The sequence below is a fragment of the Tachyglossus aculeatus genome, chromosome 26, assembly GCF_015852505.1.
Source record: "Tachyglossus aculeatus isolate mTacAcu1 chromosome 26, mTacAcu1.pri, whole genome shotgun sequence".
NCBI lineage: Eukaryota > Metazoa > Chordata > Mammalia > Monotremata > Tachyglossidae > Tachyglossus > Tachyglossus aculeatus.
The window spans coordinates 5,038,452-5,056,531 of NC_052091.1; the positions used below are offsets into that span (position 1 = coordinate 5,038,452).

An 18,080-nucleotide genomic window follows, 5' to 3' on the forward strand; every position below is an offset into this window, starting at 1 on the left:
TTACAAGGTGATCAGGCCATCCCACGGGGGGCTCACAGTTTTAATCCCCATTTTACAGATGAGGTAACTGAGGCCCAGAGAAGTGAAGTGACTTGCCCAAAGTGACACAGTTGACAGTTGGTGGAGCCGGGATTTGAATCCATGACCTGACTCCAAAGCCCATGCTCTTTCCACTGACCCACGCTGCTTCTCCAAAGAAGTTGCTGTCCAGCTACCAGCAAGTCACTTCACTTCTCTGTGCCTCAGTTACCTCATCAGTAAAATGGGGATTGAGACTTGAGAGCCCCATGTGGGACAAGGAACTGTGTCCAGCCCGATTTGTTTGTACCCACCCCAGCACTTAGTACAGTGCCTGACACATAGTAAGCGCTTAACAAATATGTAATTATTATTACTAGTCTCAATCTCCATTTCCCTTCCTTACCTCGTGCCCTACGGGAGGAAGGGGAGGGCTCGGCCCGCATGGTCCCCAGGGAGGGAAACCGAGGCCGCAGGCAGACAGCAAAGAGGGGGAGGGTCCGGGAAGGAAGGATTGGGGGTGGCGGGAGAAAGAGCCAGGGGTGGGGGAGAGTGGGAGCTGTCCCCAAACAATCACTCCACACAACCAGCTGCTACAGAAAGCCACCTAAGTGCGTTTATTATCTCCGCGAGCAGAGGGGATGGGGGCTCGAGGCCCGGATGGGAGGCAGGGGGTCCAGCCGGGGGGCTCCGGCTCATTCTTCGGGGACCGGTTCCTTGCTGCCTTGCACTTTCTCCAGCAGGTTGGTCCATTGGGCCTGCACGTCTTGGACCAGGGGCTGAAACCAGCCCCTCAACTGCTCCTGCATCTTCTCCAGCTGCTGACGCACCTCATCGGCTTGCCGCTCCATCTTCTCCTTCATCTCCTCCAGCTTCTCCTTCAGGTCATCCAGTTTGTCCCGGGTCTCCTCGCCCGCCTTCAACAGCCGCCCCCTCACCTGGCCCTGCAGCTCCTCAATCTTCTCCTTCACCTGCTCCCCATAATTCTGCACCCTCGAGCCCAGATCTTTGACCTGCCGGTTGACCAGTTCTCCCACCACCTGCACCCGCTCCTGGCCCTTGGCTTGGATCCGCTGACCGATGGGCTCCAGCCGCTCCTGGAAGACGCCTACCCCCCGCTCTATCCCCTCCCAGGCCCCGGTGCCGTAGACGGTGAGGCGACGTCGAAGCTCCTCGGCGTCCTTGAAGATGCGTTTGCGGAGCTTGCGGAGCTGGGAGGAGGTGCGGCTGCGGAGCTCCTCCAAGTTGTGGCCCACCATGGCCTGGATCTCCGTCTCGTAGTGGGTCACCCGCTCCTTGGCCTCCTGCAGGTCTCCCTGGAGCCGGTCCACCACGGCCGTCAGCTCCTTGTGGATGCGGGCCCGGGTGTCTTCCATCGCCGGCTCCAGTTGCTCCTTCAAGTTTTTGAACTCGGTTGTGGTATCTTCCAAGAGCATGCTGCGGAAGAGGAAAGGAGGAGGAGGGGGAGGTCAGTGCCAGCTGTGCCCTCCAGGATCACCATCCTCCCGGGCTCCAGGACGGGAGGCCCCTTCCCACTCACTTGATCTCCTTGTTGATCTGAGAGTTAACAGCCTTGTCACGCATGTCCTGTGCCATGTTCGGGACCTGAACCACATAGCTCCAGAAGCGCTCCAGCGCCTCCTCCCATGGCTGCTGCGTCTTCTCAGCCCCGAGTCCCAGATCCTGCTCCAGTGGGAGGGGATCTGCCCGGCAGCCTGAGGGCCAGAGGGACAGGAGGGGTCAATCCCACAGGAGTGGTGAGGGACAAGGAGTGGGGGTGATGGCGGTCATGGAAGGGCCAGGCTGAAACTGGGGCCACAGGGTTGTTAAGGGGTGCCACGCTGTGTAACCTCTCAGAAAAGTCTGGGGGGAGAGGGCATGAACGGTGGTCCTAGCGGGAGGTGGATGGAGGGTGACGGGGTTGGAATGGGGGACGGGGGTAGTGGCAGGATTATGGTGGATTGGGGTGGTCACTGTGGGGAGAGGGAAAGGATAGAGGGGTCATGGGGGTGATGCCCCCACATACCTGCCAGGAGGGCCACAGCGAATAACGCCCACAGGAGTTTCATGGTTGAACTGATTGTTCTGCGAAGAAAGAGGATTGAACAAATTGTAGTCCCCCCAACCTCCCTCCTTCCAGTTCCTCACCTCTTCTCCCCTCCATTGTCTCCCAACCCTTTATCTCTCCACCTTATCACCTCCATTGTATGCGGGGGACAGTGAGGCAAAGTTGGGGTGAGGGAGGGTGGGTCGGAGTATCCCGAGGGTCTCTTCTTCGTTCCTTCCCCCAAATCATACACATTTTAGCCGGCCTCAACCCAGACACCCCCACCTTCACCCCTCTCCCCCGCTCCAGGATCCAGGGGTCAGCGTCCCCTTTCCTCCGGCTCCCCGCAAGCCCTCGGTTCCCCAGATGTCCTCGAGGCCCTCTCTGCATTTTGGGGGTACACCCCCGGCTTTACCCCTCTCCCCTTCTTTCCTTTGGTCCCTCTGGTCGCGATCTGAGCCTCTGTCCAGCTCGTTTCTGTCACCTGTCAGTCCTGGCCTCTGACCCCCCCTTCCTTTTGGTCTCCACCTTGCTGAGTTCTTGCTCCACAGGTCTGAACCCCCATTCCTCCATCCTCCCACCAAGACCCTTCCCATCCCGTCCAAAGGACCCCCCCCCCACCCCCGCATCCTCACCACAGCCAGACGTCCCGGGGGTCCGCTGAGAAAGTGCTAACTCAAGTCCCGTTCGACCTAGTTATAGAGTTGCCCTCCTCGGAGGGGAGGGCTGGGGCGGGGCCCCACTGGCCGGAGAGAAGTCACGAGATGGGCACTGCCCCCCCTGCCCCCTCCCCCTCTTCCGGGACTTAACCCTTCTGGGGCTGGACGGGTCGCCCGGATCCGGGGGGTGGACTTCCAGAGAGGCAGGGGGTTAGAGAGGGGGAGTCCCAGAGATGGGGGGGGCGGCCTTCATCGAGCCAAGTCTGGATTCCGGAGGGTCGCGAAGACCGTGGGAGAAGTTTTGGGGTCTGGGCCCCTGGTCTCCCGGGAAAGGGTGGGGGCTGGGGGGACGGGGTTAAAGGTCCTTCCCAGAGCACGGCGGAGGGGGAAGGGCTGACCTCTCACCCCATAACCGGGCCTGACCCCACGCGGGCCTGTCATGAGACTGATGGGGCTGGTGGCCCTCTTGATGCCCACCCAACCACGACCCCGGGTTCGCCCGGGGCAGAGTCCAGAGGATTTGTCTACAACAAAGGCTCGGGCCGAAAGGGGCGGGGGGGCGGTGGGCAGGCTGGACACCTGGGTCCTTCATGGTACTGATGGGTCCACAAACTCTCTTCAAGCCCCTCCAACCCCAGCCCCGTGTTTGCTTGGGTCAGAGTCCAGGGATGAACCCTGGTTGGGAGGGGAAGGATTTAACTAGAACAATGGCTTTTTTTTTTTTTTTTTGGTGCGGGGGAGCAGAACACCTGGGTCTGCTGTGGGATTGATTGGTCCAAAAACCCTTCTCATGCCCACCCAAACCCATCTCCGTGTTTGCCTGGGTCAGAGTCCTCGTTGGAAGGGGAAGGATTTATCTAAAACAAAGGCTTTCTTGTTGGTGGGGGTGAGGGGGTCATAACACCTGGGTCCCAAAGCAGGAAAAGAGGGCAGACCCACGAGGGAAAGACCCCCGGATCAACCACGCAAGGGGATAGGACAACTGAAGGGGTTAAGAAGCGTGGGGGTCTGAGGGCCAACACCTCCCCCACCCCTAGCTCCACCCTCAATGCTGACCCCTCCCCAGAAAGCAGCCCAGACCGCAGGAACTGAAACAAGACAGCTCGGATGTGCCCCACAGCCCACAGGGAAAGTGCATTCCCCGTGCAAATCCTTAAATGCTGACTCTGGAGCCCAAGTGCAAGGAGAAACTGGCACCCGGGCATCCGGCCCCTCTTCACCCACCCCGCTTCCTCTCCTTGCAGTCACTGCAGGGGCCACAGACCCTCTCATCTGGCGCAGAGTCCAGCCTATTTCGCCCCTCTCACTCCCCTGCCTCCAGCCCCCTCTGGGGCAGGGGACATGGCCTGGGGTGCAGGCCCTGGGGTCAGTCGGCCAAGTCCCCTCTCCCCATAGACACAGACACATCCAGCGCCCATCCCTTTTTTTCCATGTATTTTGTGGGTTTTTTTCTGTAAAATCTTCCCCTTTCATTGTCATAACTTATAAACATGATTTACACCGAGAGGACGGGGTTTGGGGGGGGGAGACAGGGGACAGACACACAGACACAGGCGGGGAGGGGTCAGACCCCTCGGGTTCGGGGGAGGTTGTGGGACCCAGAGCAGAGGCTCCCTCTCATAGGTCCCCCCCACTCCACACCCCGCCTGGGCGGCCCTCTCCAACTTCCCAAGGAGGGAGCAAGAGACCAACAGGCCGGGGCCCAGGTTGTGCTGAGGGAGTCCCCAAGGGTGGAAACCTCCTCCCTCTGGGCAGGAAGGGCTGCCCCTTCCCCCGGGTCCCCGGGGGTCCTCTCCCGGGTCCCCCGTCGGCTCCCTTAGACCCTCCCCCGGCTAAGGACGGGGGTGGCCCCGGGCGCACGAGGTGGGCAGGTAGCGGTGGGATCAGCCGATGGTGAGGCCAAAGCCGCACTGAAACTTGTTCTTGCGGTGGTTGAGGAACGCTCCCAGGGCCAGTGTGAGAGGTAGAGGCAAAAGCTTCTTCTCCAGAGTGGCGCCCACGATCCAGTTGCTGTCCACGGAGCCTGTGGTGGGGGTGGCCCAGGGAGAGAGCGAGTGAGAGAAGACACAGTCAGGGAAGGAGGCAGAGAAGAGGCGGTGGAGGCACTTTGGAGAGGGGGGCCAGGGCTGGCGGTGGGGAAACAGGGTTGGGTGGGAACCCAAGGCCCTGAGAGCCCACCTCCTCCAGGAAGCCCTCCCAGACTGAGCCCCCTCCCCCCTGCCTTATCTCCTTCCCCTCCCCACAGCACCTGTATATATGTTTGTACGTATTTATTACTCTACTTTATTTGTACATATTTATTCTATTTATTTTATTAATGTTGTGTTCTCTGTCTCCCCTTTCTAGACTGTAAGACCACTGTTGGGTAGGGACCGTCTCTACATGTTGCCAACTTGGACTTCCCAAGCGCTTAATACAGTGCTCTGCACACAGTAAGCGCTCAATACAATTGAATGAATGAATGAATGGGAAGCAGCAAGTGGAGTGGACTGAGCGCAGGCCCGGTAGTCAAAAGGACCCGGGTTCTAATCCCAGCTCCGCCACTTGTCTGCTGTGTGACCTTGTGCAAGTCACTTCACTTCTACATGCCTCATCTGCAAAATGGGGATTGCAACTGTGGGCCCCACATGGGACAGGGACCGTGTCCAACCTGATTTACTGATTTACCCCAGTGCTTAGTACAGTGCCTGGCCTGTAGTAAGTGCTTAACGAATACAGTTACTGTTATTATTAGGTCAGGGGTTGGGACAGAACCTTTGAAGAGCAGGTTAGCCTTGGGCAGGTCCAGCTGGTAGCCGAAGGAGACACTGGTGTCCTGCATGCGGGTGCTTGCTTCAAACTCCACCCCGACTTGCAGCTGGGGGGTCACAGAGAGGGAAGTGTCAGCCAGAGCCCCCCTGCTTACCTGATCCCGGAGACCTGAGCGCCAGGGTGTGCCAGGACCACCCTGCCAGCCCCCAAACCCCACCCCCTCCAACGGCTTCTCCCCAACCAGAACCCCCACCCCCACAATTCCGGGTTTCTCCCAGACACCCGCACACGCACCTGGTCGTTTGCTTTGTGGTAGTATGTGGCGTGGGCTCCAGCCTGTCCCACGGTTAGTGTCGCCAGCCAGTTAGCAGCTAGGGAGAGGTCGGAGATAAGAGGAAGGGAGATCGGTCCCCGCCCCCACTTCCCATCAGGGACACAAATGTGTGGTCTACTCAACCCCTCCTGAGACTTGGAAGTCCCCAGCCACCCGAGTTCAGCAACCAACCCCAACCCGGGCTCTCCGCAGGGCCTTAGGCATCCAGTCTGCCCAGCTCCGTACCTGTATACTTGCCAGCCAAGGACATGACAGTCCCCTCCTCCCCGGGCCGGCGGTGATAAACCAGCTCTCCTCCAAGGGCCAGGCAAGGAGTGATGCTCTGGAGATAATGGGCCACCAGGATCCCTGCAAGGGGCAGGAAGGAGGTTCCAGGATAGGTCATGGCAGGGGACAGTGGGACAGAGGAGAGCTCAGACCCCCTGCCTTAGTCTCTTCTGTGTAACACCACCTCCCCAATCTCCTAACAATAAGTCTGGCATTCATTAAGCGCACTTCCTAACAATAAGTCTGGCATTCATTAAGCTCACTTTCCGGAGAAGCAGTGTGACCTAATGGAAACAGCAGGGGCCTGGGTTCTAATCTCAGAGCATAACAATGGTATTTGTTGAGCGCTTACTAGGTGCCAGGCCCTGAACTAAGCGCTGGGGTAGATACAAACTAACCAGGTTGGACACAGTCCCTGTCCCACAAAGGGCTCATAGTCTTAATCTCCATTTTACAGATGAGGTAACTGAAACCCAGAGAAATTAAGTGACTGGCCAATGGTCACACAGCAGACAAGTGGCAGAGTCACAATTGCAAACCAGTCTTTCTGACTTCCAGTTCTACCCATTAGGCCACACATGTACCTGTGCAGGTAACTTAAGGAAACTGAGGCATGGACGTTACCTGTACATGGGGATATGTCTACTCTCCCTCTTCCCCTTAAACTGTGAGCTCCATGTGGGACATGGATTGTGTCCAATCTAACCCAGCACATACTAAGCACTTGAAAACTACAATTATTATTAGGCACTAAAACCATCATCAATCGTATTTATTGAGCGCTTACTGCGTGCAGAGCACTGTACTAAGCGCTTGAAACAGCATGCTCAGTGCAGCAACGGACACAGAATAATCCAATCAGACAGGGTCTCTGTCTCACTCAGTTTAAAAAGGGAGGAAGAGCAAGAACCTTGTCCCCATTTCACAGATGAGCAGTGTGGCATTGTGGAAAGAGTATACGGGCTTGGGAGTCAGAGGACGTAGGTTCTAATCCCGGCCCTACCACATGTCTGCTGTGTGACCTTGGGTAGGTCACTTCCCTGTGCCTCAGTTACCTCATCTGTAAAATGGGTATTAAGACTGTGAGCCCCATGTGGGACAGGACTGCATCCAACTTGATTACCTTGTATCTACCCCAGTGCTTAGAATGGTGCTCAACACACAGTAAGTGCTCAACAAATATCATTACTATTATGAGAAGCAGCGTGCTTAGAACAGTGCTTTGCACATAGTAAGTGCTTAACAAATGCCACCATTATTATTATTATTACTATGGCCTAGTGGCAAGAGCTCAGGCTCGGGAGTCAGATGACGTGGGTTCTAATCCCAGCTCCACCACTTGTCTGCTGTATGACCCTGGGCAAGTCACTTCACTTCTCTGTGCTTCAGTTCCCTCATCTGTAAAATGGGGATTAACACTGTGAGCCCCCACATGGGACAACCTGATTACCTTGTATCTACTCCAGCTCTTAGAACAGTGCTTGGCACATCATCATCATCATCATCAATCGTATTTATTGAGCGCTTACTATGTGCAGAGCACTGTACTAAGCACTTGGGAAGTACAAATTGGCAACATATAGAGACAGTCCCTACCCAACAGTGGGCTCACAGTCTAAAAGGGGGAGACAGAGAACAAAACCAAACATACTAACAAAATAAAATAGAATAGATATGTACAAATAAATTAAATAAATAAATAGAGTAAAAAAAATATGTACAAACATATATACATATATACAGGTGCTGTGGGGAAGGGAGGGAGGTAAGATGGGGGGATGGAGAGGGGGACGAGGGGGAGAGGAAGGAAGGGGCTCAGTCTGGGAGCACACAGTACATAGTACATAGTAAGTGCTTAACAAATACTATAATAACCATTATTAGATGTAGAAACCAAAAACCTGGAAGGTTAAGGAACTTGCCCAAAACCACACAGCAGGGCCAGTGGTGGAGCTGGGATTAGAACCTCCTCTTTCCATTGGGTTACGCTGCCTCCCTGTGGTTTTCCTCACAACATTCCTCCACTCTCCTTGTCACAGTGGGGGAAGGAGGGGTGAATCAGTCGGAGCCTGGCATTTCAGTGGGACATCCTCCCAATGAAGGGCAGCTAAGAGAATGGAGGGGCAGGGGGAGGGAGAGGAGGGGCAGGTTGGATGGACAGATAGAAGGACGGAGGTGAAGGGAAGGGAGGTCTCAGCCCTCTCCCCCTCTTTGGCACTTTACAAAGCCATATTGAAATCCCAGTATGGGACTGGCTTGGGAAGCAGCATGGCTCAGTGGAAAGAGCTCGGGCTTTGGAGTCATAGGTCATGGATTCAAATCCCGCTCCACCACTTGTCAGCTGTGTGACTTTGGGCACGTCACTTAACTTCTCTGTGCCTCATTTACCTCATCTGGAAAATGGGGATTAAAACTGTGAGCCCCCCATGGGACAACTTGATTACCTTGTATCTACCCCAGTGCTGAGAACAGTGCTTTGCACATAGTAAGTGCTTAATAAATGTCATCACTATTGTTATTATTATTATTATTATCTCCTTCAAGAAGCCCTCCCTAAGCCCCCCCTTGCCTCTTCCTCCCACTCCCTTCTGCGTCGCCCTGATTTGCTCCCTTTGTTCATCCCCCATCCCTTCCCCACAGTACTTATGTCCCCATCCATAACTGACATATTTATATTAATGTCTGTCTTCCCCGCCCTAGACTGTCAGCTCGTTGTGGGCAGGGAATGTATCTGTTTATTGTTTTACTATACTCTCCCAAGAGCTTAGTACAGTGCTCTGCACACAGTCAGTACTCTATAAACATGACTGAATGAATAAATGAAAACTTGGTCAGAGAAGCAGTGGGGCCTGATGGAAAGAGGAGATCTCAGCCCTCTCCCCTCTTTGGCACTCTTCAAAGCCATACTGAAAGCACATCTCCTTCAAGAGGCCCTTCCTGACTAAGCCCCCCTTGCCTCTTCCTCCCACTCCCTTTTGCATCGCCCTGATTTGCTCCCTTTGTTCATCCCCCGTTCCTTCCCCACAGTACTTATGCCCCCATCCATAACTGACATATTTATATTTATGTCTGTCTTCCCCGCCCTAGACTGTAAGCTCGTTGTGGGCAGGGAATGTGTCTGTTTTATTGTTTTACTATAATCTCTCAAGAGCTTAGTACAGTGCTCTGCACACAGTCAGTACTCTATAAATATGATTGAATGAATGAATGAAAACTTCATCAGAGAAGCAGTGGGACCTGATGGAAAGAGTCCAGGGCTGGGAGTTGGAGAAGCTGAGTCGTACTCCCGCCTCTGCCACTTTTCTTGTTGTCTGGCTTTGGGCAAATCACTTAACTTTTTGTGCTTCAATTTCCTCATCTGTAAAATGGAGATTAAATGTCTTATTTCCCTTCTGCTTAGATTGGGAAGCCCATGCGGGACAAGAACCATGTCTGATGTGACTACCTTGTATCTAGAACAGCGACTGGCATATAGTAAGTGCTTAATAAAACCTACACATTTAGTTCCATGGGGGAAACAGTCAGGCACTGCAGAATTTGGGTAGATGTAGGGGCCTCCCTGGCCATTCTACACATTCACAACTACCTAGTAAGGCCCCCAAAACTGACTCAAGCTGTAGACTTTAGGGTCATCATCAATCGTATTTATTGAGCGCTTACTATGTGCAGAGCACTGTACTAAGCGCTTGCTTAGTACACGTCATCTCTAAGTCATCTCTCTTGACTTCTAAGTTCGTGGTTCCGTTGTATTGTACTCTCCCAAGCTCTTAGTACAAGCACTTACAAGCACTTAGAGAAGCAGTGTGGCTCAGTGGAAAGAGCACGGGCTTTGGAGTCAGAGGTCATGGGTTCAAATCCCGACTGCCAATTGTCAGCCGTGACTTTGGGCAAATGACAACTTCTCTGTGCCTCAGTTCCCTCATCTGTAAAATGGGGATTAAGACTGTGAGCCCCACGTGGGACAACCTGATCACCTTGTATCCCTCCAGCACTTAGAACACTGCTTTGCACATAGTAAGCGTTTAACAAATACCATTATTATTATTATTATTATTATTATTAATCCTGGCTCCAGCACTTGTCTACCATGGGGACTAAGTTACCTCATCTGTAAAATGGGGACTGAGACCATGAGTCCTGCGTGGGACAGGGACTGTGTCCAACCCAATGCTAAATACCTGGTACATAGTGTTTAATACCACAATTATTACAATGTTCTGCATGCAGTAAGCACTCAACAAATACCATTGATTTATCAGGCTCTTAGAGAGACACACATATTCACAGATGGATAAAATCAGTCAGACAGAAAAAGACAGACAGAGCCCAGCTGGGGAGGGAGGGAGAAAGGGACAGAGGGAGAAAGGGGGCAGGGGAGGAGAGAGAGAGCATACGTATGTGTGTATGCATACCAGTGTGAGGATAGACTGGGGGGCAATGCAGAAGGCAGGGGCACACAAGACAGAACCCTCACCTGAGCCAACCAGCACATCGGGGTTCCCCAGGGTCACAGCCGCCGTGAAGTCGGAGCCCCGGTATTCCCCATCCACTTGCCAGTTTACGAACTTGGACTGTTGGGTCTGAAGGGAGAGGACAATGGCTGAGCTTGGCGCGTGGCAGGGGCGTAAGAGGAACACCGGGAGGACAGCGGGGAGAGGTCACTCACCTGGATGGCCATCTTAGAGCGCAGCCCGGCCCCCAACTGGTGAATGACCTGGGCGTTGAGGCTCCCGCTATTGTCCATGTCACCTACCAACACGGGGAATGCCTGCAAAGGGGGCAGGGGTTGGTGATCAACAGGACTGAGGAGCACAGACACCCATCCCTTTGGATACCCAAGGGGCAGAAGGGAGGTCTGGGGGCGGGAGAGGGTGGGGAATCAAGGGGTCAGGACCCTGGGAAGAAAGGTCTCTCACCTCCGTGGGACTGAGCTGTTTGGTCCCCACATACGTGACCCCAAAATGATAGTTGGAGTCGCCGACAGTGCTGAGAGCTACTGTGTGGTTCACCTGGTGACAGAGAAAGGTGGATCAGGTTTGGAAAGCCCCCCTGCTCTTTCCTTGGTCTTGACCGTGAGCTTGTTGTGGGCAGGAACGTGTCTGTTTACTGTTGCACTGTACTCACCCGAGCGCCTGGTAAAGTGCTTGGCACACAGTAAGTGCTCAATAAATACAACTGAATGAATGGGAGGGGGAAGGGCTCCCACATGTTTCCCCTTCTGAGTTCTAGAAGGTCATCCATCAGGAAGCCTTACTGGGTAAACCAGGAGTTCAGGGGACCTCCACCACTCGCAAACTGTCCGGGAGTCCAATGGGAACCCAGCCGTGAGCTGGCAAGTGCAGGAAATTCACCCGCAACAAACTCGGCCCACATCTCCCCTTGACGCGGGAGGACCCCCTTTTGGGATGGGGACCGTGTCCAACACGATGATCCTCTTTCTACCCCAGTGCTTAGCAGGTAACACAGTTAATCATTACTAGACGGCTGTCCCCCAATCTCCACCCCTCACCTACACAGGCTGCTGACACAGAGGTTGGGGTACAGAAGGGATGACTGAACTCCTTGTCTTCCCTCCCAAACCTTGTCCTCTCCCTGACTTTCCCATCTCTGTTGACGGCACTACCATCCTTCCCGTCTCACAAGCCCACAACCTTGGTGTCATCCTCGACTCCGCTCTCTCATTCACCCCTCACATCCAAGCCGTCACCAAAACCTGCCGGTCTCAGCTCCGCAACATTGCCAAGATCCGCCCTTTCCTCTCCATCCAAACTGCTACCCTGCTCATTCAAGCTCTCATCCTATCCCGTCTGGTTTTGTTCTCTGTCTCCCCCTTTTAGACTGTGAGCCCACTGTTGGGTAGGGACTGTCTCTATATGTTGCCAATTTGTACTTCCCAAGCGCTTAGTATAGTGCTCTGCACAAAGTAAGCGCTCAATAAATACGATTGATGATGATGATGATGATGATGTCCCCAGTGGGGATAACTCTCACCTGGAAGTGGTTACTGAGGCCTTTGTTGACTGTGAGTTTCACTCCTTCCATCTGCACCGGGAAGAGATCTGAGAGAACGGGGAGGGTTGAGGTTGCTGGACCCCAGGCAGCCCCTCCTGTCCTCCACCCTGTCCCCCACCTTGTCATGGGCTGACTCTCCGCGGCCCCCTCCCCACCGGGTCCTTCCCCTTTTCTCTCTCTGTCTCTCTCTGCAGATCGACCCCCTCACCCTTGCACTTGCGGTGACACTCCTCGAAGGTCCCCGGGTTGGGCAGGGCCCCGCACTCCCGCTCGCCATCAGCGCTGCCCGGGGGCCGGTCCCCGGGGGGACCCGGGCTTAGGCCGCTCACCGGGGGCAGCGTGAAGCCCGGCGGCACCGATACCAGCCCGGGCCCTGCGGCGGCAGGAGGAGGAGGAGGGGAGCTGGCGGCCATCACGTTGCCCATGGTCACCTGGAAGTGGAGGGAGGAATCAGGGTCAAGACAGAGGTCGTGGGGAAGGGAGGAATCGGGGTCGAGAATCAAGAGGTCGTGGGAAAGGCAGATAAAAATGATCATGAAATATATACGGGGGGGGGGCATTCAGAGAGGTCAAAGTTCAAGAAACTCTGGGGGAGGCGGGGAGGGAAATCCCAGAAGAGGGGTCATAATAATGACGGCATTTGTTAAGCGCTTACTATGTGCGAAGCACTGTCCTAAGCGCTGGGAAGGATACCACGTGATCACGTCGTCCCACGTGGGGCTCACAGTCCTAATCCCCATTTTCCAGATGAGGTCACTGAGGCTCAGAGGAGTGACGTGACTTGCCCAAGGTCACGCAGCAGACACGTGGAGGGGGGGCCGGGATTAGAACCCACGACCCCTCGCTCTTTCTGCTGAGCCACAGTGCATTCACTCATTCATTCAATCGTACTTATTGGGCGCTTACTGTGTGCAGAGCGCTGGACTAATCAATCAATCGTACTTATTGGGCGCTTACTGTGTGCAGAGCACTGGACTAAGCGCTTGGGAAGAGTCCAGTCCCGGGTGTGGGGTGGGGGGGAGGTCTGGAATTAAGAATTGGGGGGGAGGCCCAACAGCCCACGTGACCCACGAAGGTGGGGGGGTCTCCCCGTGACCCCTTTCACCCCACGTGACCCCCTTGCCCCCCGAGGAGGGGAGGGAGCCCGTTGTTGGGTAGGGTTGCCGACTTGCATTTCCCAAGCGCTTAGTACAGTGTTTTGCACCCAGTAAGAGCTCATTAAGTACGACTGAATGAATGAATACAGCCCCCCCCCTCCCCACGTGACCCTCCCCACCCGGGTCCCGCTCCCCGCGCTCACTGCTCGGCTGCGGCTCCCCCCAGGCCTCTCCGCTCCGCTCCCACCCCGTGCGGGCGGCGCAACCGAACCCGCTGCCTCCCGCACCCCCGCGCCCATTGGCCCGACCCGCGCCCGCGCCCGCCCCCTCTCCAGCTCCCCATTGGTCCGCTCCCCAGCCGCCCCGCCCACGGCATGCCGTACGCCTCTCCCATTGAGCGACGGCCAAGGGCTCCCCTCGGCGAGAACCCTCCCCATTGGTCCGCTCCGTTCGCTAGGCTCTGCGCTGTCATTGGCCGGCACCGATCGGGGAGGGTTCTTCGATTGGCTGAGTGGGAGGTGACGGAGGGGGTATGACGTCACCTAGGCTAAGCACCTCCCTGAGCGGCACGGCGCTACGCGCCTATTGGCGGGGACTCCGGGGTCAAAGGGCAGGAGGGTAGCTAGGTTGAGGAGCGGGAGACGGGCAAGGTCAGCCCCGGCTTCCCAATAGGCATCGCAGTGACTGGGCATGTGGACACCCTTGGGTCCTCCTTATTCCCTCCTTTAACCGAAATATTTTTTTCCCCTACCGCATTTTGAGTCAACCACTTACCCATACTGCTCCACTGAAAAAATGGGCTTCCTTTACAATAAAGGCATTTATTAAGCAAGCACTTACTACTGATCTAAAGGGCTGGGGAGGTTACAAGGTGATCAGGTTGTCCCACGGGGGGCTCAGTCTTCATCCCCATTTTAATAATAATAATAATGGTATTTGTTAAGCGCTTACTATGTGCAAAGCACTGTTCTAAGCGCTGGGGAGGTTACAAGGTGATCAGGTTGTCCCACGGGGGGCTCACAGTCTTCATTTCTGTTTTAATAATAATAATAATGTTGGTATTTGTTAAGCGCTTACTATGTGCAAAGCACTGTTCTAAGCACAGGAGTTTACCAGGTGATCAGGCTGTCTCACGGGGGGCTCACAGTCTTCATCCCCATTTTATTATTAATAATAATAATAATACTGTTGGTATTTGTCCCATGGGGGGCTCACAGTCTTCATCCCCATTTTAATAATAATAATAATAATGTTGGTATTTGTTAAGCGCTTACTACATGCAAAACACTGTTCTAAGCACTGGGGAGGTTACAAGGTGATCAGGTTGTGCCACGGGGAGGCTCACAGTCTTCATCCCCATTTTAATAATAATAATAATGTTGGCATTTGTTAGGTGCTTACTACATGCAAAACACTGTTCTAAGCACTGGGGAGGTTACAAGGTGATCCGGTTGTCCCACGGGGGGCTCACAGTCTTCATCTCCATTTTAATAGTAATAATAATGTCGGTATTTGTTAAGCGCTTACTATGTGCAAAGCACTGTTCTAAGCGCTGGGGAGGTTACAAGGTGATCAGGTTGTCCCACGGGGAGGCTCACAGTCTTCATCCCCATTTTAATAATAATAATGTTGGTATTTGTTAAGCGCTTACTACGTGCAAAGCAGTGTTCTAAGCACTGGGGAGTTTACAAGGTGATCAGGTTGTCCCACGGGGGGCTCACATTCTTCATCCCCATTTTATTAATAATAATAATAATTCTGTTGGTATTTGTTAAGCACTTACTACGTGCAAAGCATGGTTCTAAGCACTGGAGGTTACAAGGTGATCAGGCTGTCTCATGGGGGGCTCACAGTCTTCATCCCCATTTTATTAATAATAATAATAATAATAATACTGTTGGTATTTGTTAAGCGCTTACTACGTGCAAAGCACTTTTCTAAGCGCTGGGGAGGTTACAAGGTGATCAGGTTGTCCCACGGGGAGCTCACAGTCTTCATCCCCATTTTACAGATGACGTAACTGAGGCCCAGAGAAGTTAAGTGATTTGCCCAAAGTCACACAGCTGACAATTGGCAGAGCTGGGATTTGAACCCATGACCTCTAACTCCAAAGCCCGGGCTCCTTGCAATGAGCCACGTTGCCTCTTGTCTATTCCCAGCCATCCACACTCGTTGCTGCAATAATAATTGTGGTATTTGTTAAGTGCTAATTATGTGCCAAACACTGGGTTGGATACTTGCAAATCGGGCTGGACACAGCCCCAGTCCCACGTGGGGCTCACCTTCTCAATTTCCATTTTACACGGAGGCACAGAGAAGTAGGTGCTAAGCACTTGGGTAGGCACAAAATAAAAAGATTGGACACAGTCCCAGACCCACATGGGGCTCATAGTCCACGTAGGATGAAACAGGATTTCTCAAGCTAGCTCTCTTCCTCCCTTCAAAGCCCTACTGAGAGCTCACCTCCTCCAGGAGGCCTTCCCAGACTGAGACCCCTCCTTCCTCTCCTCCTCCTCATGCCCCCACCTTACCTCCTTCCTCTCCCCACAGCACCTGTGTATATATGTTTGTACGTATTTATTACTCTATTTTATTTGCACATATTTATTCTATTTTATTTTGTTAATGTTTTGTTTTGTTGTCTGTCTCCCCCTTCTAGACTGTGAGCCCGCTGTTGGGTAGGGACCGTCTCTATATGTTGCCAACTTGTATTTCCCAAGCGCTTACTACAGTGCTCTGCACACAGTAAAAGCGCTTAATAAATATGATTGAATGAATGTATTTTATAGATGGGGGAACAGGCCTAACCAAGTTAAGTGACTTGCCCAAGTTCACACGGCAGACACGCGCAGAGCAGGATTAGAACCCAGGTCCTCTGACGCCCTGGCCTGTGCTTATTCCACCAGGCTGGTCAGCAAAACACTGTAGCAACTGCTGGGGAAGAAATACATGGATGAGGTACTGACACATTGCTTGGCCCCATTCCCTGACCTGGAGGGATTCACCCTAAAAGAAGGTGGGGAGGTGAGAAGAATGAATAACCACTGACACTTCCTGGGGAGTAGGGATAAGTGGCCAGTCTGCCATTTAGGAAAATAATCCAGATTGCAGAGGGAAGTGTGGACTAGGGGAGACCAGCAAGGGTACTGATGGTACCCTCAGCATGGCTCAATGGAAAGAGCCCGGGCTTTGGAGTCAGAGGTCATGGATTCAAGTCCCGGCTCCGCCAATTGTCAGCTGTGTGACTTTGGGCAAGTCACTTCACTTCTCTGGGCCTCAGTTACCTCATCTGTAAAATGGGGATGAAGACTGTGAGCCCCCCCGTGGGACAACCTGTTCACTTTGTTACCTCCCCAGCGCTTAGAACGGTGCTTTGCACATAGTAAGCACTTAATAAATGCCATTATTATTATTATTATTATGGTAATCAAACCCCTTGGGCTATGTCAACCAGGGCAGGGGGGACAATGAGCCTTGACTGTGTTTTCAATTTTGTGAAGGCCCTCTAGGCTGCAAGCTCACTGTGGGCAGGGAACATGTCTACCACCTCTGTTGTATTGTCCTCTTCCAAGTGCTTACTACAGTGTTTTGCACACAGTAAGTGCTCAATAAATACCACTGATTGGTTGACCAGCCAGTGGCTTTCGTGGTCATCACTGACACCATTTTCCCAGACCCTCCCCATTGTCTGCTGAAAAAAGCATAACTGTGGTCTCCAATATTCTCCACAACTGGCTTTACTCTCTGAACCTGCTCTCCCCCAGCTCAGTTTATTGTTTTGTAGTCCCCATCATCATCATCATCATCATCAATCGTATTTATTGAGTGCTTACTGTGTGCAGAGCACTGTACTAAGCGCTTGAAGAGATACCCCACACCTAGGTATCTCTTTGCTGCCTCTGGGCCTTTGCCTAAGCCATCCTTAAGACATGGAGCTGCCTGCATGAGCTTAATGGATACAGCACAGACCTGAAAGTCAAAAGGTCACGGATTCTAACAATAATAATAATAATAATGACATTTATTAAGTGCTTACTATGTGCAAATCACCGTTCTAAGCACTGGGGAGGTTACGAGGTGATCAGGTTGTCCCACGGGGGGCACACGGCCTTAATCCCCATTTTCCAGATGAGGTAACTGAGGCACGGAGAAGTTAAGTGACTTGCCCAAAGTCACCCAGCTGACAGTTGGCAGAGCTGGGATTTGAACCCCTCATCTCTGACTCCAAAGCCCATGCTCTCTCCACTGAGGCATGTTCTAATCTAGACTCCACCACTTGTCTCCTTGTAACCTTGGGCAAGTCACTTAATTTCTCTCAGCCGCAGTTCCCTCATTTGTAAAATGGGGATTGAGACCTGTGGGCCCCATGAGGGACAGGGACTTTGTCCAATCCAATTTGCTTGTGTCCACCCCAGCGTTTAGTACAGTGTGTGGCACAAAGTAAGCACTTAACAAATACCATAATTATTATTATCTGGTAGATTTCCTGATTTTCCCCCTTCCCTCACCCCTTTTCTATGTATTGGCATCTGGGACCTTTTCCTCCCTATATCTTACTCTGGTCTAGTGGCAAGACTACGGGTTTCTGAGCCAAAGGACGTGGGATCTAATCCTGGCTCCGCCACTTGTCTGTTGTGTGACCTTCTCTGTGCCTCAGTTACTTCATCTGTAAAATGGGGATTAAGACTGTGAGCCCCATATGGGATAGGGACCTTGTATCTACCCCAGTGCTTAGAACAGTGCTTGGCACATAGTAAGCGCTTAGCAAATGCCCTATTTATTATATGGGTACAGGTGTCTTATTTCCCTTATCATTTCAGAACCCCCGCATACATTGAGGATAGGAATTAATTCATTAGATCGGTGATGTTGAGTGCCTGTGTGCGTACTGATAA

General features: G+C 53.1%; 2 protein-coding genes across 2 annotated transcripts; both read right to left on the bottom strand.

Annotated features, from left to right (window-relative positions):
- Positions 1-609: 609 nt before the first annotated feature.
- APOE (apolipoprotein E) lies at positions 610-2,745 on the bottom strand. The gene is made up of 4 exons (XM_038767527.1): positions 2,701-2,745; positions 2,045-2,103; positions 1,559-1,733; positions 610-1,455 (listed from the first exon to the last, which is right to left on the bottom strand). The coding sequence occupies exons 2-4, from the start codon at positions 2,085-2,087 to the stop codon at positions 714-716; spliced, it is 960 nt and encodes a 319-aa protein (XP_038623455.1). The 5' UTR covers positions 2,088-2,103; positions 2,701-2,745; the 3' UTR covers positions 610-713.
- A 1,073-nt stretch (positions 2,746-3,818) lies between these two features.
- Positions 3,819-13,448, bottom strand: TOMM40 (translocase of outer mitochondrial membrane 40). The gene is made up of 10 exons (XM_038767245.1): positions 13,389-13,448; positions 12,297-12,519; positions 12,068-12,135; positions 10,993-11,085; positions 10,743-10,844; positions 10,551-10,656; positions 6,035-6,157; positions 5,770-5,846; positions 5,479-5,581; positions 3,819-4,747 (listed from the first exon to the last, which is right to left on the bottom strand). The coding sequence occupies exons 2-10, from the start codon at positions 12,511-12,513 to the stop codon at positions 4,608-4,610; spliced, it is 1,029 nt and encodes a 342-aa protein (XP_038623173.1). The 5' UTR covers positions 12,514-12,519; positions 13,389-13,448; the 3' UTR covers positions 3,819-4,607.
- Positions 13,449-18,080: the final 4,632 nt, after the last annotated feature.